This window comes from Neltuma alba, unplaced genomic scaffold, assembly GCF_004799145.2.
Source record: "Neltuma alba isolate B1F8T4 unplaced genomic scaffold, ASM479914v2 tig00002822_pilon, whole genome shotgun sequence".
Lineage (NCBI taxonomy): Eukaryota > Viridiplantae > Streptophyta > Magnoliopsida > Fabales > Fabaceae > Neltuma > Neltuma alba.
Window position 1 is genome coordinate 276,507 of NW_021633030.1, and position 24,211 is coordinate 300,717.

At 34.0% G+C, this 24,211-nt stretch overlaps 3 protein-coding genes across 3 annotated transcripts; all 3 read left to right on the forward strand.

Annotated features, from left to right (window-relative positions):
* Positions 1 to 323: 323 nt before the first annotated feature.
* Positions 324 to 2,364, forward strand: LOC114739273 (dynamin-related protein 4C-like). Its single transcript, XM_028927326.1, has one exon. It carries the CDS (start codon positions 349 to 351, stop codon positions 2,362 to 2,364), a length of 2,016 nt encoding a protein of 671 aa, XP_028783159.1. The 5' UTR covers positions 324 to 348.
* A 6,213-nt stretch (positions 2,365 to 8,577) lies between these two features.
* LOC114739409 (dynamin-related protein 4C-like) lies at positions 8,578 to 10,590 on the forward strand. Its single transcript, XM_028927471.1, has one exon. The coding sequence runs from the start codon at positions 8,578 to 8,580 to the stop codon at positions 10,588 to 10,590; it is 2,013 nt and encodes a 670-aa protein (XP_028783304.1).
* Positions 10,591 to 19,934: 9,344 nt separating this feature from the next.
* Positions 19,935 to 22,288, forward strand: LOC114739282 (dynamin-related protein 4C-like). Its single transcript, XM_028927335.1, has one exon. It carries the CDS (start codon positions 20,058 to 20,060, stop codon positions 22,071 to 22,073), a length of 2,016 nt encoding a protein of 671 aa, XP_028783168.1. The 5' UTR covers positions 19,935 to 20,057; the 3' UTR covers positions 22,074 to 22,288.
* The last annotated feature ends 1,923 nt before the right edge of the window (positions 22,289 to 24,211 follow it).

Here is a 24,211-nt window from a genome sequence, read left to right on the forward strand (position 1 = left end):
ATTTTAATTCTATTATTTTCCATGGATTGAGTTTGCGTTGAAAACTCTCAATTAAATTGTTATATATTTTTTTTAATTCATCGAATATTGTTAATATATTTGAACTTTACAAAGTTACTGGCACATATTCTTTTCTCTCCTCCTTCTTGGGCAAGTCACTGAAATGCGCCAACTTTCCATCTCTCTTTCACCTCAAAAATTCCAAACGCCTTCATGCGCTTCATTGTTCTCAGCTCACACATTTCTATATGAACCACAGTCTTCCGACTCGTTCTCTTGAATTCACATCTTCTCTACTTCTCTTCTCACTTTTCTGTAAACTCTGAACTCAAAAAAACATCCAGCCAAATGGGAAAGAATTCTTTCAACGATTGGGTTAATCAGAAGATACACTCCTTGTCCTTAGACCCAGATCATCACCAACCTCAGAGCTCCAATGGCGACATTGTTCCACCCATTGCCTCTTTCTACAATGAAACGATCCGACCAATTCTTGACGCTGTCGAAAACCTCAGACGTCTGAACATCACCAAAGAAGGTATCCAGCTCCCGAGCATTGTCGTCGTCGGTGACCAGTCTTCTGGCAAGTCCAGTGTCTTGGAATCTCTCGCAGGAATCAGTTTACCACGTGGGCACGGAATCTGCACGAGGGTGCCCTTGATTATGAGGCTCCAGAACCACCCTGTACCGGAGCCGGAGCTTGTGTTGGAGTATAACAACACAGCCATGTCAACAGATGAAGAAAATGTCTCTGATGCTATAAACACAGCCACTGAAGAACTTGCAGGGAGGTCCAAAGGGATTTGCAACACCCCATTGACTTTGGTGGTTAAGAAGGATGGTGTTCCCGATCTCACCATGGTGGATCTTCCAGGCATAACCAGAGTTCCTGTTCATGGACAGCCTGAGGACATTTATGACCAGATCAAAGACATAATCATGGAGTATATCAAACCGGAAGAAACTATCATTCTGAATGTTCTATCAGCTACTGTTGACTTTCCAACCTGTGAATCCATTAGGTTGTCACAGAGTGTTGATAGAACTGGTTTGAGAACTCTGGCCGTAGTAACAAAAGCAGATAAGGCCCCTGAAGGATTGAAAGAAAAGGTTACTGCTGATGATGTAAACATCGGACTTGGTTATATCTGTGTCAGGAATCGAATTAACGATGAGTCTTATGAAGATGCTAGAAAAGAGGAAGCTATGTTGTTTCGGAATCACCCTCTTCTGTCAAAGATAGACAAATCCATGGTGGGTGTACCAGTTTTGGCTCAGAGGCTGGTTCGGCTTCAAGCTTCAATTATTTCGAAAACACTACCTGAGATGTTGAGAAAAATCAACGAGAAGCTCAATTCTCAGCTTTCTGAGTTAGAAAGCTTGCCAAAGAACCTGACTTGTGCTGCTGATGCTATGGCTGCCTTCATGCATATAATTGGATTAGTGAAAGAGTCACTAAAGAAAATTCTAATCAGAGGAGAATTTGATGAGTACCCAGAAGACAAAAACATGCATTGTACTGCTCGTTTGGTTGAGAAGCTCAACGAGCACTCAAAGGATCTCCACGAATCTCCAGAAGGCAACCGCACAGAGAAGTTCCTCATGGATGAAATAATGCTTTTGGAGGAAGCCAAGGGGATAGGCCTCCCAAACTTTATGCCTCGCACAGCTTTTCTGGCATTATTAAAGAGGAAAGTCGGAGGAATCTCATCGAGACCCATTCAATTCATTGATGATGTGTGGGACTATCTGGAAAAAGTGGTGATCGGAGTCATAAATCGTCATTCAGAACACTACTACCAACTTCAGAGATGTACATGCAGAGCGGGAGAAAATCTAATCTTGAGAATGAGAGAGAATTCAAAGAAGCATGTAAAGGAGGCTATTGAAATGGAAAAGCTGACAGATTACACGTGTAAGCATGAGTACATGACTGAATACAGTAATCTGATGGCTCATCAGTCCTCTTTCGTTGAACTTGTGCTCCAAGGTCATAGTGTTGCAAATATTAATGGTCTTGGAAACAACATAGAGATCGGTCATCTGGGACGATACATGGAAGTGCTGAACGAAGCTTATGACCTGAAGATGAGAATGATGGCTTATTGGAGGATTGTGCTGAGGAGGATGATTGATACCATGGCCCTGCATCTGCAGTTTAGCATTAACAATCTGGTAGAGAGGGAGTTGGAGAAGGAAATCACTGCTTGTTTTACGTCTCCAAGTTTCGGAGGAATTGAAAGCTTTTTAAAGGAGTCACCTTCCATGGCTGGCAAGCGTGCCACACTCAATCGAAGTGTTGAAGTTCTGAGAGAAAGCAAGGAGGTAGTGTCTAACATTATGGACAGCATTTCTAGTTCCTAAGATCCAATGTTGTCTGTCTATTTTATGTATCTATATATCCCTTTCTGCTTGTTTCTATAATATTTTTCTGTTTTAGTCTGAAGTGATGGTGTCGTTCCAGTTTTCTCACCAGGTCCTTGAAAAGCAACATAAGTGCTTTTAACTAGTCAAATGTTCTAGCTAGCCAAGTCCTTGCGCATGTCCGTGATTAAAATCAATTAAGACTGCTTAATGCTTTTCATTTGCTCTTTGGGTCAAACTTCCACATTTGACTTACTGCGTAATTTAATTTGCACAACAGTTCTGTGATGCTTCTCTGCATAACAACTGTGAAGTGTGCCTTTTCATATACAAATCCCTTTTTAAGAAATATAAAATTTTGCAATTTGCATCACAGTTCTCGGCTTGGTTGGTTACTTCCAATGGGATATGCAATAATTTTAATTTAATTCTTTTTTATATAATTATGATTATTTATCTATTGTTGAAATCATTCAAATATGTATCATACCGAGGAAAAAAAAAGGGAAAATTTCACTGTAGGACCGCAGAAGACAATTAATATCAAAGAGCCCCCAAAACTTTCTGAAACCTCACTGCAGGACCAATGGACCAATCTGATATTAATTTTTAGAGTGAAATTACAATAATACCCCTCCCTTTTTATTTTATTAAAAAATAAATATTTACCGGAGTTACTGTTCCGGCCACCGGAGGTCGGAGGTCCGGCCACCGGCGCTCAGGTGGCCGCCGTCGGGGTCCGGTCACCGGTGGCCGGAACAGTAACTCCAGCGGGACCTCCGGTGGCTGGAGTTTTTTTGTTTAAAACAAAGTGGCCAGGGAATGGTTTGAACCCAGGACCCCTTGGCACACCAAAAGACTTGAAACCACCAAGCCAAGCAACCCATTCAATCATAAAATGCAAATAAAACTATATATAACAAAATAAACGCAACAGTCAAAATGTAAGTGAACAAGTGAAATTAGACGATTTACAAGTGAAATTCAGAAATTTGCAACAAAAATTAGGTAATTTACAAATAACATAATAGAAGTCATAACCCAAAATGCAAGTATTTAAGTGCAAATGAGCAAGTAAAATTTGAAGATTTACAATAAAAGTTTATGGATTTACAACCCAAATTTGGGAAACACAAGAGAATTCACAACCCAAAATATAAGTGTTTGAGTGTAAGTGAACAAGTGAAATTAAACGATTTACAAGTGGAATTCAGCAATTTACAACAAAAATTAGGCAATTTACAAATAACATAATGGAACTCACAATCTCAAATACAAGTGTTTAAGTGTAAATGAGCAAATAAAATTTGAAGATTTACAACAAAAGTTTATAGATTTAGTCACCCTAGTTAGTCCCCTCAATCCTGCTCATCCCCCAATCCCTCTGACTTAGCCTTATGCATCCATTCTTCATCTCTAGGGGTTAGCGCTTTGTCATTTGTGAACTCACTAGCTCTTACATTTTTCCGACTTTGGTCTATGGCATCCTTCTCTTTTGGCGACAGCAACAGGTTCTTATATTCTCTCACGCTCATTTTCTCACCTTCTTTAAAGTAAGATTCACAATTATTATTGTTTGTTTCAAGAAGCATTGAGTTTCGCTTTGATTTAGGCAAGACTACCCTTTCTGATTAATCATATGCATTATAGCTACTATTGTGCGAAAACTCCCTTATTATGGATACTCAGTTACAAGATACTTTGGGGTGATAATCACAAATTTAAAAAACAAAATAGATTGAGATCTTGTATTTAAGATCAAAGTCAATTCCTTGTCTACCTTCTACATTTAAGACTGGAGATAGTAGTAAGCAATGACACCTAATGAACCTCATATATGATGCAAAAATTTAAGTACAAGGTTGTGTTTTTTTTCCCGACCAAAAAAAAAAAGTATACTAACACAAATCACATTCAAAACAATCAAATGAAAGCCAACAAAGAAGTGTAAACGCAAAACATTTTACAACTATCCAATACTAGTAGCATCTTAATCTGAAACTAGATGGTGGATGGTGGCGGGTGTCCCTATCATCATTACCCAAGCAGAGAACTTGGTAAGCACATCTGCTGGATTTGAAGTGTTAGCGGCCACTTTTTGGCTGCGCCATCTATTGTCTCTTAATTTTCTCCTACTTTCCTTTTTTTTTTCATCCTTACATTATATATAAAATGAGTGACATTTTTATACCTTATCGGCAAAAATGGAGTATTTTTCAATTTTTTTATGGTTTTTCAAAGAATTTGTATCTAAATTATTGAAAAGAAACTATACCAATTTTAGAATACAATTCTTTGAAAATCATTAAAAAAAATTGAAAATTACACCATCTTTTGCCTAAAGATATAAAATTATCACTTATTTTATGGAGAACATGATGATAAAAAGAAATATTAGGGGGGAAAAAAAGCTTTACAAAGTTGCTGCTGATAGTTTGCCTTTCAAAACTTTTAGTGTAGACTTTCAATGACGACAAAAAAAATCACCACTAAAAGCCAAACTTTCAGCACTGATTTTTTTTTTTTTAAATCGCTGTTGAAAATCATCACTGAAAGTGTTTTTTTTTTTGGTAATGAAGAGTGAACAAAGGAAACTAAATCCAGACAAACAGATTTAATAATAATATTTGAAACTTATTATCTAGTGTTACTTTTAAATGAGCTTTTAGCGCTACAGCCTTAGCGATAAAAGGCATGGAAGCCTCAACAATCTTTGCAAAAGGATGTAAGAAACTCCCCCATTATTCCATTATTTTTGTAATTCAACTCCCACCCTATTCATGGATTTTATTATCAACTGTATATCATTTAACATGGAAGAGACCTTTGATATGTAAAATTATATCTATAAATAAAGCATTTCATTTGCATTAAGATACTGAATAGTATAAGTAGACTCTTTCTGTTGTATCTATTCTCGATCTCTTTATGCATATATCTATTACTTTCTAACTTTGTTTATTTCACAACATCATGATTTGTTCAAACATGAATTACAATTATTTTAACTACTGATTTGATTTTTAGTACCTTGCCACGTGCCATACTTTTGATTATGCCAATTCGCAACATGTCGATTTTCTGTTAGAGACAAAGAAAGGTAGATGAAATGGTTTTTTTCCAATCCAAGTTCCAACAGTAAGTGAAACGAATTCGTACTATGACTTATTTCATTCCCTTTTGTTCTTTTTTAACTTGCCATGTGATTATCAAGAAAGAGCCTATCTTCCTCGTATGGGTAATTTCTTGTTTCATTTCTTCTGATTTTATTTGTCGTAACCTTTTTTTTCCACCAACGTACTACTTTTATCTGATTAAATATAAAATTATCTATTAAAATATTTTTCTTTTTATCTGCTTACAACGCATCGCTTCTTTTTCCCTTTTTATTTTTATTTCAATATAATTTTTTTAAATTCAAATGAACCAATAAAAAGAAAACCCACGGTGAGGGTGATGCCCAAAGTGACGATGATTCTTGTACGAGGAAAAGCGGCGCTGAGTGAGAAAGACGGATGAAAAAAGTTTATACAAACAAAAGCGAAAGGTGGAAAACAAACGCTGGAAGGAAAGAGAACGAATGCACAACCAATGCATAAAAAGGCTAATAAAAAGAAAATAAATGTTGACTTGACTTAGAGGTGTTAAATCATTTGTTCTTCAATCTGATTTTTTTTAAACTAAATTCATATACTCTTCTGATCCTTAATATAAGACCTATTTAACTAATTTGATTAGATTAAAGAAGTTAGGTAAGTTAGTTAGGTATAAGAAAAGTGATACATTTTTTCTAAAACACCATAATCATCTTTGTAATACCCCGTCTCCTTCTTCTATTTGATCATGGTTGAGGGAGTATTCATAGGGGTAATTTAGAGAAAATTGATAAATATGAAAAATGGGTATTATATTTAGGACCAAAACCGACTCAAAAATTGAGTCCTATATTAAGAACCAGAGGAAGATTTTTATAAAGAAAGCCCTTTTCCGTCAAAAAACAAAAGACTAAAACAAAACTCTCGCGTTAAGTCTCTGTGCTTATTTTGGCCCAAAAAAAAAGGTCTCCGCCCATTTCAAGTTGGTGTACGGAAGATGACCTGGACACTAAGGTAAGACAACGGGGAAAGAAAACCTTAAATAGTTTCCGTCACATAAAGTGATCTTTGCGCGTATTTTTTTTTTTAATGGAAGGCATCCAACACATTAAAATATTTTTTTACATGAATATAACATTCTAAAAGGTTAATATAATTTTGGTTTTGATTTTTCAAATTTCAAACTATAAGTTTTACTTCCTTAAGTTTTTTTAAAAATATTAGTCCTTATAATTTAATAAAAATATAAACCATTTTATCCATTAAGAAACCAAAACCTATATTTTTTTTTTGCCAAAACCAACACTTATGATTTAAAATTTGAGAGAACTAAAACTAAAATCAGAACAAACTTAGGAGACAAAAAATTATATTAATCCTATTTGAAAATATTTTGTGGCACATTTTAAAGTGTTTTTAGGTGCATCTAGTATCCAATTGACTTATTTAAAGAGATTAAAAAAGTTATTAAATTATTTTAAAATATTTATATTTATTATTTTTATCTAAACTAATTTTTTTACTTGTAAATTAATGTATATCAAAGAGATCATAGAGCATATGCTAATTAAGTAATTTAGTACTCCTTAAGTTCTTAATATCGGATCTAATTATTAAATTATTCTTGGTTTTTAATATAAGACCTATTTTTCATATTTATCAATTTTTTAAAATTACCTTTATTACTACTCCGTCAACCATAACCAAGATAATGGAGGATATTAAAAAAAATAATTATAAAATTTTAGGAAAAACATGTCATATTTTTTATAATTAACTAACTTGTTTAACTTTCTTAATCTAATCAAATTAGTTAAATAAGTTTTACACTAAAAACCGAAGGAATAACTTTATTAATCTCTCCAAATTAGTTAATTGATTCTTAAATTAAGGACCAGGTAGTATTTTTTTTAGTGCAATTTTATGCTTAGCAATTTCGAGTGCTTAATGCATTAAAAAAATAATTTAGAGTACTGAAAGCACTTAAAATGGTATTCTAGGGTGTTGGACGCAACAAAATATGATTTGGGATGTTAAATATATTTAAAAAATATTTTAAGATATTAGATGTACAACAAAATATTTTATTTAGGATAATAGATGTATAATACTTTACGATACTTTACCCACCTTAACCTTTTGTATTTTTGTGGATTAAGAATTTTGCATATACATGGTTATGTTAATTGACACTGATGAAAAGTACACGTGAGTTTTTATGTCTGCATGTGTGTATACATTGCCAACGTAGATATGAGAATAGATAAGCAGAATATTTCACAGTTTAGGCACCACACATAAAATAATTTTTTTAAAAAAATTGATAATTATGTACATTGACAAAAATATTCCTTTCATTCTAGACAAATATAATCCGGAGATAGTCATATGTAGCCCGAAAATGGAATTAGCTCTAATATTATACTACCTCCGATCCTTATTATAAGACCCCGTTTGACTTTTTGTTTGGTTCTAATTATAAGACCTCAATCCATTTTGTCTCTCATATTTATGTATTTTTTTTTTCCAAAATAATCCTTCTAATAATGATAGTTCTAGTCAATACACTTAATTAGTAAGGATATTTTAGGAATGACAACACTTATTTATTACAAATAACTAACTTAACTTACTTCCTTAATCTCCTCAAATAAGTCAATTGGGTCTCATAATTAGGACCGGAGGTAGTATCTTTAAAGTGTTTAATTCTATATTTGATTTAGTTTGCTTGGAAAACTCTTAATATCACAAATGGCTATACTACTATAACTTTGTAATTCATTCCAACATTAGTAATACTGTGTTATTAAATATACGAGAACATTACATCAGATACAATGCGAAGTTACCACCTATAGGAAGTCAAGTCACTAAAGTTCCCACCCATCTCTTTTGTCTTTCCTTGCGGAGTAAGTCACCAAAAGGCATCAATAATCCCAGCTCCCTCTTTCACTGAGAAAATTCCAAACGCGTTCATCTGAATCATTGTTCTAAGCCACCCATTACTATATAAACCCCCATCTTCCGAATCATTGTCCACGATGCACACCTTCTCTACCCCTTCAAACGTCTTCTCAGTTTTCTGCAAACTCTATACTCATAAAAGCACACAACCAAAATGGGAAGGTATTCTGTCGAAGATTTTCTTATTCAGAAGCTAAACTCTTTGTCCTTCGACCCAAGTCAGCAACCTCAGAAGTCCGATGGTGACATTCTTCCACCCATTGTCTCTTCCTACAATGAGAAGATCCGACCAATTCTTGACGCTGTGGAGAACCTCAGACGCCTTAACATCACCAAAGAAGGCATTCAGCTTCCAAGCATTGTCGTTGTCGGTGACCAGTCTTCTGGCAAGTCCAGTGTCTTGGAATCTCTCGCAGGAATCAGTTTGCCACGTGGGCAAGGAATCTGCACGAGGGTGCCCTTAATTATGAGGCTCCAAAACCACCCTCTGCCAGAGCCAGAGCTTGTCTTGGAGTATAATAACAAAAATGTATCAACAGATGAACAGCATGTCTCAGATGCTATAAACATAGCCACTGAAGAGCTTGCAGGGACGTCCAAAGGGATTCGCAATACCCCTCTGACTTTGCTGGTGAAGAAAAATGGTGTTCCTGATCTCACCATGGTGGACTTGCCAGGAATAACCAGAGTTCCTGTTCACGGACAGCCTGAGGACATCTATGACCAGATCAAAGACATGATCATGGAGTACATCAAACCTGAGGAAACTATCATTTTGAATGTTCTCTCAGCTACTGTTGATTTTCCAACCTGTGAATCCATTAGGATGTCACAGAGTGTTGACAGAACTGGTTTGAGAACTCTGGCTGTTGTAACAAAAGCAGATAAGGCTCCCGAAGGATTGCGAGAGAAGGTTACTGCTGATGATGTAAACATCGGTCTTGGTTATATTTGTGTGAGGAATCGAATTAATGATGAGTCCTATGAAGATGCTCGAAGGGAGGAAGCTATGCTGTTCCAGAGTCATCCTCTTCTGTCAAAGATAGACGAATCCATGGTGGGTGTACCTGTTTTGGCTCAGAAGCTAGTTCAGCTTCAAGCTTCAATTATTTCCAAGACACTTCCAGAAATGTTAAAAAAAATCAACGAGAAGCTCAATTCTCAGCTTTCTGAGTTGGAGAGCTTACCGAAAAACCTAACTTCCACTGGTGATGCTATGGCTGCTTTCATGCATATAATTAGCTCGGTGAAGGAGTCACTCAAGAAAATTCTAATCAGAGGAGAATTTGACGAGTACCCAGATGACAAAAGCATGCATTGCACGGCTCGCTTGGTTGAGAAGCTGAACAATTACTCAAAAGATCTTCATGAATGTCCAGAAAGCAACCACAAAAAGAATTTTCTCATGGATGAAATAATGCTCATGGAGGAAGCCAAGTGGATAGGCCTCCCAAACTTCATGCCTCGCACGGCTTTTCTGGCTTTATTGCGGAAGAAAGTCGAAGGAATCTCGTCGAGGCCGATTCAGCTTGTTGATGATGTGTGGGACTATCTGGAAAAAGTGGTGATTGGAGTCATCAACCGCCATTCAGAACACTATTATCAGCTTAAGAGGCGGACATGCAGGGCAGGAGAAAATCTGATTGCTCGAATGAGAGAGTATTCAAAGAAACGTGCAAAGGAGGCGATTGAAATGGAAAAGCTGACAGATTACACTTGTAATCCAGACTACATGATTGAATACAGTAAGCTGATGGCTCGGCGGTCTTCTTTTGTTGAACTCGTGCGCCAAGGTCATAGTGCTGCAAATATTAATGGTCTTGGAAACAACATAAAGATTGGTCATCCGGGACCGCACATGGAAGTTCTGAGTCAAGCTTATGATATGAAGATGAGAATGATTGCTTATTGGAGGATTGTGCTGAGGAGGCTCATTGATTCCATAGCCCTGCACCTGCAGTTCAGCATCAACAATCTGATAGATAGGGAGTTGGAGAAGGAAATCACTGCATGTTTCACGTCTTCAAGTTTTGGAGGAATTGAAAGCTTGCTGGAGGAGTCGCCTTCCATGGCTGGCAAGCGTGCGATGCTCAGTCGAAGTGTTGAAGTTCTCAGAGAAAGTAAGGAGGTAGTTTCTAACATTATGGACAAGATTTCTAGTTCCTGAGGTCAACTGCTCTGATATGTGTGGGTCTGTCTATTCTATGTATCACTTTCAGTGTGTTTCTGTAATATTTTTCTGTTTCAATTTGAAGTGATGGTATTGTGTTTCTGTAATACTTTTCTTTTTTAATCTGAGAGTGATCGTGTCGTTCCAGTTTTCTCGCCCCGTCCTTGAAAAGCAGCATAAATGCTTCTATCAAATGTCCGTGATTAAAATCAGTTAAGATTGCTTAATGTTTTTCATTACTTCGTTAGGTCAAACTCCCAAATTTTATTTGCTGCGTAATTTAATTTTGCATAACAGTTCTGTGTTGCTTCTCTGCATAGAAACAGCGAAGTCTGCCTTCTCACAGAAGTGTCCCCATTTAAGAAATCTAAAATTTTACATCATCGTTCTCCCAAAATATATTTTTTCCTCCAACGGGATATGCAACTATTTAAATTTTCTATTTTATATAATTATGATTATTTATCTATTATTGAAGTCATCAATAAATCTTTAAAAAGAAATGGGTGAACTGAATACAAAAGCATGAGAAGAAATTAAAAAACACCGATACCAAGAGAGGAAATCATTGTTTATGGCTAGTGAATAATTCTGCTTTATATGAGTTTCGTTATTGATTTTAAATTGAAACCAATAATTCACATACTATTTTTTCGTGAGGACGATGTATCCCGGCTGGCTAGTGATGCCACATGTATATGTTCCTTCCCCCCCCCGGGGGGTGTGTATAGATAAATGAGGCATGCAGATATGAAGGAAAAAAATGCATCTGTGTACACACATATTACCTCTGATTCTTAATATAAGATCTCGTTTGACTTTTATTTTAGTTCTAAATATAAGACCTCAGTCTATTTTGTCTTTCTTATTTATGTATTTTTTAAAGGCAGTTCTACTGATAATGGTAGTTCTAACCAATACAATTAATTAATAAGTATATTTTAGGAAAACAACATCTATTTATTATAAATAACTAACTCTATTTGTTTTCTTAATCTTTTCAAATTAGTGAACTAACTCATATAATTAAAATCAGACGTAGTATGAAGCAAAAAGTGAAAGACGCCCAAGTAAGTTACAAACCGGCGCTTGAATAAAAAGGTTTTAAAACATTAAATAATGAAGACCCTATTTTGAAATAAACAGAATTCACGAATCGTTTCCAATAATGAACTTACATGGGAAACCTAATCGTAGAATTGGTCACAAATCATTGCAAGATATAATAACATTTGCTTCTTTTTATTTTGAATAATTTTTTTTTCTTTTTTCTTCCGCTAACTGAACAAGCGGAGTGCTATATAAATATTACTCTTCCAGTCCTTAATATAGAACTTAATTCTTGAGTTGGTTTTGGTCTTATATATAAGACCTATTTCTTATATTTATTAGTTTTTTCTAAATTATTCCTATAGATACTCTTTCAACTATAATCAAGTAGAAGAGGGAAATGGGGTATTAAGAAAGATGATTGTGGTGTTTTAGGAAAAATGTGTCGCTTTTCTTATAATTAACTAACTTACCTAACTTTTTTATTCTAATCAAATTAGTTAAATGAATTTTATATTAAGGACCGGAGGAGTATTTATTATGTAAATTTTCATATCAGTCCTCCCACGGAGCTTGGACCGCGATTGATCTTTTTGAAAAACATAAAAATAAAATAAGGGTATTAAGTTTTTTCACTCATAAAACTTAATTTCATTTTCATCCAAAGGGCTGAGTGAAGTTTCATAATTTTCTCCCTTTTAATAATTACTCCCTCAATTTCTGAACATCGGTCATGCCCTCTCCTTTGTCCAGATGGGCTCGGGCCTGGTTTTTATTAGTGGCCAATAGGGTTTTTTTTTTATAATTATATGTATAAAGGTAAATCATCCTACTGAGCCCAAGACCCAACTTGTTGATTTCCCTTTTTTTCCTTTTTTTTTTTTTCACCTGAGCACAGGTGGCATTGAAGTACGCTGAAACAAGGGAAACCAGAAGACCACGTCCTACTTATACCCGCCAAAAGCCTGGACTGGCATTCTGGGTCTTTTTCTTTTCTAATATAAACTGTGGGGGTATGATTTTACCAAAAAAAAAAAAAATAAACTGTGGGGTATGACGGGGGTTGAATCAGCCCTCCCCTGCTCAGATGGTTTGGTACTGTGTGTGCATATATTTTATTATTTTTGTTTTACATTCTTTAATTTTGTATTTAATATAATAGCAATAATAATTGATTTCATTTCTTTTTTTATTTCTTTGCAATTTCCATCTCTATTATTACTAATATATTATAGTCACTTTTATTTTTATAAATAATGTTTTGTGTAAATTCTCTTTTCTCAAATAATTACATGGTAAAATTTCATTTACCATGAAATAATTTTCTTTCCAAATAGTTAAATTATAAGAATAAAAAAAACAGGATGTTGCACTTCCAATTAATTCATTTTACTTTTTTATTGAAATTTTATTATTTAAAATAGTCACTTTGTATTTGGGAGATTATTAGGAAGATTTGATATATGTTTTAGATATTTTTAATTATCCTAAGAATCTTTTTAAATTTATCGGTAGCTTACATTTTTAGGATATTATTTTAGATGCATGAGTTGCCAAATAGGAACTTCAAGAATATTATTTATTTAATATTTTGTTACTATATCCTTGATTTAAAATTTAAATAGATGGCATATCTTCAGAATAATTTTCTTCATCTTTAAAGCCTCATTAGGGTTAGAAATTTAAAGAGACAATTGCATTGAGTTATGATGAAGTAATCAATTTTATCAAGTCTTGCAGTTATGAATTAGAAGCTTCTTTTGGCAAGCATTTACTTGTGGGCATGTATTCTTAATAGAAACTTATATAGGTTAAGGTGCAAGTGGATATGATTAAAAGATGCCTTGACAGGTTTTGCCCTAGGCCTGGCCAAAAAGTTAGTCAAGCCAGAACACGGCTGTCCTTCTCCAATACTATGAATCGTACAAGAAGCCGGCAGATTAGTGAGCATTTGCGTTAAACGAGCAACCAGGACTTGGGTAAGTATTTGGGAGTTTCCCTTCATTATGGGAGAGTAAAGAAGGAAACTTGCCAATTTTGCTATCCAAGCAGCCCCACTCTATTCCATGCAGACTTGCCCAGTCCCTACGGCTATTTGTGAGGTGGTGGAGGAGCATGCTCGGGGTTTCCTGTGGGGCTGCTCCAGTGAGCAGTGAAGAGTTCAGCTAGTACATTGGGATGAGGTGTGTCCAGACAAGCAAAGAGGGGAGCTAGGAGTTGGACATTAATTCGGTGCTACAAAATAAAGCCTTCATGATGAAAGGTGGGTGGGGTCTCATGAAAAAGCCGAATGATGACCTCTGGATTCGCGATATAAGAAACAAGTACCACTGTAAAAATGATCTTATACTGTTTATTGAGGAAGGATAGGCTCGTTTTAGGCTCTGGGTGGGTCTCTGCAAAAAGCGGGAGAAAGTCAAACAAGCTTCTAAAAACTGAGAAGGTTACGGGCAGAGGTGGCACTGAGATTAGAGATTGGCATGCACGGCTTGTGGGTACTTGGATGCTGCATATCGGAGAGGGGGATGGAGGACATCAAACAAGGACGTCTTGTGTTTTTAGTGATTGTTCTGATGCTGTTCGTCTGATTGATGAGGGGTATAGTAATCTTTATGCCTAGGCGGGGCTGATCCAAGGCTGCCGCGAGATGACGAAGAGGGACTAGAGAGTAGACTGGCTTCGGCTCATAGGCTTGCAAAAAGAGGGCTTCTTCAACTCATTGGGTTTCATTCGGTGTTGCCTGATGATGTCTTCTATTTTCCTACCAGTCTAGACTAATTTTTGCTTTCTCCTGTTATCAAAATATATATATATATATAAATTCACTTCAAAAGATTTTACTCAGGAACGGTGGGTATTTGGAAGTTTTTTTTTTCTTGTGCCAATTTGCTCTGAAAATTTAAAATCATAATAATATTGACAGTTATTATTAAAAATATTAATAGTCAATAGTACTATTTAAATGGTCAATGTTATTTTTTTAACGATGAGAGCAATATCACTATAATTTCAAATATTCAGGTATTTAGTACTCCCAGGAAAAAACTTTTGGGGCAAATTAAATTTACACCTTAATCTTAGATACTTTCAGATGGCAAGGGTTTGATCAGTGCCTTTTATAGCTAATGATCTAGCGACAATCATGCAAATTCCTATAAGATTTTAGTTAATCAATTTTTTATTATTATTTTCCAGTCTTATATTTTGTAAATCTCACATCATAGAGGAGTCCTAATCACTTTGTGACTTATTCCTCAGGTTTTACATGTAATAGCTAATAAAAATTTTACTTTGGTCCTAAGAATATTTAATTCATTTTATTTTTTAAATTTGTAATTTTTTCTTAATTCCTCTTTTTTGATTGTACATAACAAAAAAATCAATAAAGGAGTAGTTTTCTGTGGAAATTATATTAAAGGGTACTTTTAAGGAATCGATACACATTTTTTTAACAAATAATCAATTTGATTAATTTTTAATATTTGTAAATTAATTATCTACCTTCTACATTTATGTTCAAAATAAAAATTTTATTCCCTCCTCCTCATTTTGAAGAGGCAAAGACATAATAGGACACCGCCAAAAGAATCTTATGCCCTGATGAGGTTGAGAATCTGATCCTTAAATTTATTTACACGAGACCAATATAACGTAAATTTGATTTTGTTTTTCAACCTGACATATGACTGATATGACTGTCAAGAAAGAGCTCATCTTCCTCATACGGGTAATTTGTTTTTTTTTTTAACATCAGCGTACTATTTTACCTCAGTAAATATAAAATTATGTATTTTTTATTTTTTTCTAAATTTAATGTTAAGGGTAATGCTCAAAGTGACGCTGAAAGGAATATATATATATGTGTGTGTGTAATGAAATAAATAAAATTAGAGCATGGTGATGCTCTGATGAGGAAAAGTGGTGGTGAGAGAAAAAGAAGGATAAAAAGAATTTGCGTAGACAAAAGCGAAAGGGAACAAATGCCGGAAGGAAAGAGGACAAATGCATGGCATCAAATAAAAAATAATATTGACTTGACTTAGAGGTGTACGGAAGATGACCCGCACAATGTGAAAACTGAAAAGACAGTGGGAACAGAACCAAGCGTTTTAAAGCTTCCGTTATCACCAAAAAGAAAAAAAGGTTTCCGCCATGGAAAGGACATTTTGAATATATGAATAAAGATTTATTCTCTCTACTTTTAATTATAAGATACTACTTTCGGTCTTTAATATAAGATTTTTTTTAATTTTTATTTTAGTCTTAAATATAAAATTTCAATTCATTTTGTCTCTCATATTTATATATTTTTTTCAAGATAGTCCTTCTGATAATTGTAGTCCTAGCCAATATAGTTGATTAATAAAGATATTTTAAGAAAGATAATACCTATTTATTACAAATAACTAACTTAACCTCTTTTTTTAATCTCCTCAACTTAGTCAACTGAGTCTTATAATTAGGACCAGAGATAATATTATTTATACTCTATAAATAAGATATTATAACTACGGTCGGATGTAATATTTCATTAATATTATGTCTTTTGTAAATTTAATGACAGGATTTGAATATGTGATGAGATTAACAGATACAATTTTACGACTCATGGGCAAACAACTTTAGCTAACCTGCACATTTTGTCATTCTCGGTAATGATTATATTTATTACCAACAATGATAAAATTTACAAAAAAGGAAAAAGGATGTATTTTTAATACTATGTCTTTCACGTTTCGAGTTTATTATTTTTCATTGATTTAGTTTACTTTGAAAGCTCTCAATATCTGGTCAAAAAAAGAAAGCTCTCAATATCATAAATTGTTTTATAATTTTGTAATTCATCTCCACATTATATGTTACAAAAAAAATAATTTTTCGCGGACGTGCACGGCTTGAATGAATGATTGGCTACTAACTCCAATTTTTAATATAAAACTTATTTGATTAATTTGAAGATATTAAAAAGAATACTTTTTTACCACAAAAAAATTAATGAATTACTTAATTATAACATATATTACATTATTCTTCTAAAATCTTTTTGTGCAATATTATGTCCTTCCACGAGTCCGTTCAAAACCTCACATCTTCCCTTCTCATCCTCTTCTCCCTTCTTCTTTTTCTAACGATTAGATTAACGTATTTCAATGATTGAGATTTTAATTTTTATAGACTATTTATAAAAATAATTTTAAAAATCTTTTACATTTGCAAACAATTAGAATTAATAGGGTTTGTAATTTTTTATTTATTTATTTTTTTAATTTAATAATAATTTTAAAAAGATTTAAATCTAAACCATTAAAGTATTAATCTAATGGTTAAAAAAAACAGAGAGAGAAAAGGATGGGAAGAAAAAAGAAGTTCCAAATCACCAGTCTTCCATTTCAAGTTGCCGTACAAAATATGACGTGGAATGGGAAGAGAGCCAACCTGATAAAATTTGTCTTTTTTTTTTTTTGGTGAGCAAACCTTATAAAGTTTGTCACATAAAATGGCCACTTGCATATGAACGGCCATGAATATTGATTCCAATCATTTATAAGGTATTAGAAACCATTTTCCTCAGGTCGGCAAAACGTGGGGGGAAAACAAAGGAAAGGAAAATAAACCATTTTTGTCAGCTAAAAAAAAAAAAAAACAGAAACCATTTTGGTTGCTCTTTAGCCTTTACCATAATTAGCGTTATGGTGTTCAATATAATGGTGACGCGTGCATCATACAAATATAATTTAAACAGTCCATAATTAAAGTTTTCAACTAATAGTTTTTAAATAAAAAATTATTTTTCAAAAATTGACCATCGAGAGAGAATTTTTACCTTAGATTTTGTCAACATTAAATTGTTGAAAATATAAAAATCAAATCATATTAAATCTCAACTGTCCAATTCTAACATAAACAGTATAGATTTGAACCTTATTACTTGAGTGATTAACACCCAAGCTGAATTTCTAAGCCCCACTTCTAATTAAGGAGAATAGGGTTTGATCCCAACATACACAAGCAGAATTATTTCACTATATTTGGGCAGCAATCATGTTAAATAACCTTTTTAATTCAGAGTTTCATGCTTTTACAAAAATATTCCTTTCATACTCGAGTAACTAGACAAATATGATCTGCACCTAGTTACTTGTAGCCCCATAATATCAAAACATGGTTATAGATCCGTTTGATTATGATATAGTCTCTATTTTTATGTTTTAATGATTCTGTAGAATAATATTTTAAATAGATTTTTCAAACGAATTTTTTTAAAAAAAATCTGTTGAAATAATTATTTTGAAAGACATATCCAAAATAGCAAAGTGGAGAATAATCAATTAATCATCTACAAATACAATCTTCATATTAATAACATGATTTGAATTCATGACAAGATTTAAACAAAAAACTTTATGAACCTTTGTTGGCATTTTTGTGATTCTCAATAGTGATTATACTACCTCCAGTTCTAATTATAAAAGCTAGTTAACTAATTTGAGGAGATTAAAGAAACAAGTTAAGTTAGCTATTTATCATAAATAGATATTATCTTTCCAAAAATATACTTACTAATCAAGTGTATAGATTAGAATTAATATTGTTAGAAGGACTAACTTAGAAAAAATATATATAGATATGATAAACAAAGTGGATTGTAGTCTTATATTTAGGACCAAAATAAAACTCAAACAAGGTCTTATATTAAGGATCGGAGGTAGTATTTTATTCCAAGCGATGATAAAATATACACACAAAAATTAAAAAAGTTTTTTTTAAATATTACGTCTTACATATTTCTGGTTTATTATTTTCCATAGATTGAGTTTGCTTCAATTTAATTGTTATATAATTTTATAATTCATCAAATATTATTGAGAAAAAATCACAAAAAAATACCGCTGAAATAGAAAAATTATAAACAAGGACCCGTTACAACAATACTATAAGTTTGATAATAATAGTACAGGTTTTAATAACAATTTTTGTGAATGGGTCCTTGTCTATAATTTTTTAATTTTGACTGTCTTTTTTATGATTTTTCTTATTATTAACATATTTGAACTTTATATTGGGGCCAAGTCAATAAAGTTTCTAGCACATTTTCTTTTCTCTCCTCCTTCTTGAGCAAACCTTATAGTGTTTGTCACATAAAGTAGCATCTTGCATATGAACGGTTATGAACAATGATTCCATTCATTTATAAGGTATTAGAAACCATTTTGGTCAGGTTGGCCCACCGGGGGCGGGACAAAATATATATTTAAAAAAAAAAAGAAACCATTTTGGTGAGGTTAAATAAATATAAAAAAAAAAACAGAAATCATTTTGGATGTTCTTCAGCATGATGAGCGTTATAGTCAAGATGGTGACATATGCATCATGCAGATATAATTTAAACAGTACATAATTAAAATTTTCAACTAATATTTTTTAAATATAAAGTTATTTTTGAAAAACTGATAGTTAAACGATAATTTTTACCTTAGATTTTGTCAACATTAAATTGCTAAAAATATAAAAATTAAATTATACCCTTAAATCTCCAATTTTAATATAGACAGTACAGATTTGATGCTCATTACTTCAGTGATAAACATCCAAACTCAATTTCCAAGCCTATCTTCTAGTTAAGGAGAATAGGGTTCGATCCCAACATACACGAGGAGAATTATTTCACTATTTGGGCACCAATCATGTTTTTAATTGAGAATCACATGCTTTTACAAAAATATTCCTTTCGTACGACACAAGTGTGATCTGCACATAGTTATTCGTAGCCCGATAATATCAAAAGATGGTTGTGGATTCGTTTGATTATATTCTCTATTTTCATGTTCTAAAACTGATTTTGTAGAATAACATTTTAAATAAGTTTTTGAAACAAAAAATTGTGCGCAAAAAATCTGTTTGAATTCATGATGAGATTTAAACCTATAACCTCATGAATTATAAGTCAAACAACCTTGTTGCCATTTTTGTAATTCTTAATAATGATTATATTTTATTCCAAGTCATGATAAAATGTACAAAAAAATGAAAAAAAAAAGATTTTTTTTTTAATATTATCTCTTACATATTTTAATTCTATTATTTTCCATGGATTGAGTTTGCGTTGAAAACTCTCAATTAAATTGTTATATTTTTTTTTAATTCATCGAATATTATTAATATATTTGAACTTTACAAAGTTACTGGCACATATTCTTTTCTCTCCTCCTTCTTGGGCAAGTCACTGAAATGCGCCAACTTTCCATCTCTCTTTCACCTCAAAAATTCCAAACCCCTTCATGCGATTCATTGTTCTCAGCTCACACATTTCTATATGAACCACAGTCTCCCTACTCGTTCTCTTGAATTCACATCTTCTCTGCTTCTCTTCTCACTTTTTTGTAAACTCTGAACTCAAAAAAACATCCAGCCGAATGGGAAAGAATTCTTTCAACGACTGGGTTAATCAGAAGATACACTCCTTGTCCTTAGACCCAGATCATCACCAACCTCAGAGCTCCAATGGCGACGTTGTTCCACCCATTGCCTCTTTCTACAATGAAACGATCCGACCAATTCTTGACGCTGTCGAAAACCTCAGACGTCTGAACATTACCAAAGAAGGTATCCAGCTCCCGAGCATTGTCGTCGTCGGTGACCAGTCTTCTGGCAAGTCCAGTGTCTTGGAATCTCTCGCAGGAATCAGTTTACCACGTGGGCACGGAATCTGCACGAGGGTGCCCTTGATTATGAGGCTCCAGAACCACCCTGTACCGGAGCCGGAGCTTGTGTTGGAGTATAACAACACAGCCATGTCAACAGATGAAGAAAATGTCTCTGATGCTATAAACACAGCCACTGAAGAACTTGCAGGGAGGTCCAAAGGGATTTGCAACACCCCATTGACTTTGGTGGTTAAGAAGGATGGTGTTCCCGATCTCACCATGGTGGATCTTCCAGGCATAACCAGAGTTCCTGTTCATGGACAGCCTGAGGACATTTATGACCAGATCAAAGACATAATCATGGAGTATATCAAACCGGAAGAAACTATCATTCTGAATGTTCTATCAGCTACTGTTGACTTTCCAACCTGTGAATCCATTAGGTTGTCACAGAGTGTTGATAGAACTGGTTTGAGAACTCTGGCCGTAGTAACAAAAGCAGATAAGGCCCCTGAAGGATTGAAAGAAAAGGTTACTGCTGATGATGTAAACATCGGACTTGGTTATATCTGTGTCAGGAATCGAATTAACGATGAGTCTTATGAAGATGCTAGAAAAGAGGAAGCTATGTTGTTTCGGAATCACCCTCTTCTGTCAAAGATAGACAAATCCATGGTGGGTGTACCAGTTTTGGCTCAGAGGCTGGTTCGGCTTCAAGCTTCAATTATTTCGAAAACACTACCTGAGATGTTGAGAAAAATCAACGAGAAGCTCAATTCTCAGCTTTCTGAGCTAGAAAGCTTGCCAAAGAACCTGACTTGTGCTGCTGATGCTATGGCTGCCTTCATGCATATAATTGGATTAGTGAAAGAGTCACTAAAGAAAATTCTAATCAGAGGAGAATTTGATGAGTACCCAGAAGACAAAAACATGCATTGTACTGCTCGTTTGGTTGAGAAGCTCAACGAGCACTCAAAGGATCTCCACGAATCTCCAGAAGGCAACCGCACAGAGAAGTTCCTCATGGATGAAATAATGCTTTTGGAGGAAGCCAAGGGGATAGGCCTCCCAAACTTTATGCCTCGCACAGCTTTTCTGGCATTATTAAAGAGGAAAGTCGGAGGAATCTCATCGAGACCCATTCAATTCATTGATGATGTGTGGGACTATCTGGAAAAAGTGGTGATCGGAGTCATAAATCGTCATTCAGAACACTACTACCAACTTCAGAGATGTACATGCAGAGCGGGAGAAAATCTAATCTTGAGAATGAGAGAGAATTCAAAGAAGCATGTAAAGGAGGCTATTGAAATGGAAAAGCTGACAGATTACACGTGTAAGCATGAGTACATGACTGAATACAGTAATCTGATGGCTCATCAGTCCTCTTTCGTTGAACTTGTGCTCCAAGGTCATAGTGTTGCAAATATTAATGGTCTTGGAAACAACATAGAGATCGGTCATCTGGGACGATACATGGAAGTGCTGAACGAAGCTTGTGACCTGAAGATGAGAATGATGGCTTATTGGAGGATTGTGCTGAGGAGGATGATTGATACCATGGCCCTGCATCTGCAGTTTAGCATTAACAATCTGGTAGAGAGGGAGTTGGAGAAGGAAATCACTGCTTGTTTTACGTCTCCAAGTTTCGGAGGAATTGAAAGCTTGTTAAAGGAGTCACCTTCCATGGCTGGCAAGCGTGCCACACTCAATCGAAGTGTTGAAGTTTTGAGAGAAAGCAAGGAGGTAGTGTCTAACATTATGGACAGCATTTCTAGTTCCTAAGATCAATTGTTGTCCGTCTATTTTATGTATCTATATATCACTTTCTGCTTGTTTCTATAATATTTCTCTGTTTTAGTCTGAAGTGACGGTGTCGTTCCAGTTTTCTCACCAGGTCCTTGAAAAGCAACATCAGTGCTTTTAATTAGTCAAATGTTCTAGCTAGCTAAGTCCTTGCACATGTCCGTGATTAAAATCAATTAAGACTGCTTAATGCATTTCATTTGCTCCTTGGGTCAAACTTCCACATTTGATTTGCTGCGTAGTTTAATTTGCACAACAGTTCTGTGATGCTTCTCTGCATAACAACTGTGAAGTGTGCCTTTTCATATACAAATCCCTTTTTAAGAAATATAAAATTTAACAATTTGCATCACAGTTCTCGGTTTGGTTGGTTCCTTCCAAAATACTACTCCTCCGGTCCTTAATATATGACTCATTTAACTAATTTGATTAGATTAAAAAAGTTAGGTAAGTTAGTTAATTATAAAAAAAGTGACATTTTTTCTAAAATATCATAATCATCTTTCTTAATATCTCTTTTTCTCTTTTCTACTTGATTATGGTTGAGAGAGTATCTATAAGGGTAATTTAAAAAAATTAATAAATATGAGAAATGGGTTTTGCATTTAGGACCAAAACCAACTCAAGAATTGAGTTTTATATTAAGGACCAGGGGAATATATCTTTTCCTCCAACGGGATATGCAATAATTTTAATTTAATTCTTTTTTATATAATTATGATTATTTATCTATTATTAAAATCATTCAGATATATATCATACCCAGGGGAAAAAAACTGAAGAAAAAGGGATGAGAAGAAATTAAAAAGAAGAATAAAAAACGCAGACACCGAGGGAAACTTATTGTATATGGCTAATGAATAATTCTGCTTCCGGTGAGCATGATGTATACCTGGCTAACGATGCCATATTCTTTTTTTTTTTTTGTGCACAAACACGCAGATATATATATATATATATATATAAATATATATAATACATACACATATGAAGCAAAACAAATGCATGCGTGTGTGTACACACGGACATATGAAGCAACAAGTAAGGGATGCAAAAAAGACACCTAAGCAAAAAATTACAAATTGGCTCTTAAGCATTAGACAGACCATATATTATTTATAGAAACACCCTTCCCCTCCATATGTACTTGTGCTGGTACTAAGTGGCCTCCATTACTTTTATTTCTCTAGTTTCCTTTACTTTTTCAGACTAGTTTCATTGATTTTTTTTTCCGCTTTGACGTCGCACCTTTAGAAACGTTCATGCTTATTTTCTGATATATTGATGGGTTTTCAAGATTTAGAGTATCTCATAAAAAAAGCTAATCGCAAAATCTTGAAAACAAACTTGTCATTCAAATTTCACTATAGTGATAGTGTTAGGCGTCAAAATGAGTCGTACCCACTTTCATCTCAACTGCAGTGCTCCTCTTTACTTCCCCAACCATCTTCTTAAACAAGAAGAACCAGATGCCTAAGCGAAAAAAGGAACCAGAACCTAAGACAAATAGGTAAACTCGTCTTTGAAATTTTCCCACCACGTCGGAAAATCAATTCCTGCCAAAATCGGTGAAAATCATCTTCCCATATATAAAGGAAAATCCAGCGCCACCAGAAAATTGGTTCTCGGAAGATTTGCCAGCAAAACGCGCTCTGCCCATGGAAAATTATGATTTTCCTTTTCCTTCAATATATTTTCAGCATACCAAACAGGCTCAAAGTGATCCAAATATTCATTACTTTCTTCGGTACTTTTTATAAATAACATCTACCCAAATCATGCAAATCAAGCTATTAGTTAAAATTAGTTTTTTCTTTTAAGTATACCCTTATTTATGAAAAGGAGTGTGAGACAAAATCAATGGTAAAAAAGATGAGAGACAATGAGTGGGAAAAAGAAATAAGAGAGACATGTAATTAATTGGGAATAAAAATAGAAAAATACTTTAAATTCTTACACAAAATCAAATGATTACTTATATATAGGAACACCCCTAAGAGATGTTAGATGAGGGGGAGTATTATTTAAAGCAATTATTTTATGTAAATTTTCATATCTGGTAATTCAAATACTTCTCTGATCCTACTTGTAGGATAGAAAGAGAAGATATTTTTTAA

Excerpts from the sequence above, each read along its gene's own strand:
- LOC114739273 (XM_028927326.1), top strand. The coding sequence starts at position 349 with ATGGGAAAGAATTCTTTCAACGATTGGGTTAATCAGAAGATACACTCC.
- LOC114739409 (XM_028927471.1), top strand. The coding sequence starts at position 8,578 with ATGGGAAGGTATTCTGTCGAAGATTTTCTTATTCAGAAGCTAAACTCT.
- LOC114739282 (XM_028927335.1), top strand. The coding sequence starts at position 20,058 with ATGGGAAAGAATTCTTTCAACGACTGGGTTAATCAGAAGATACACTCC.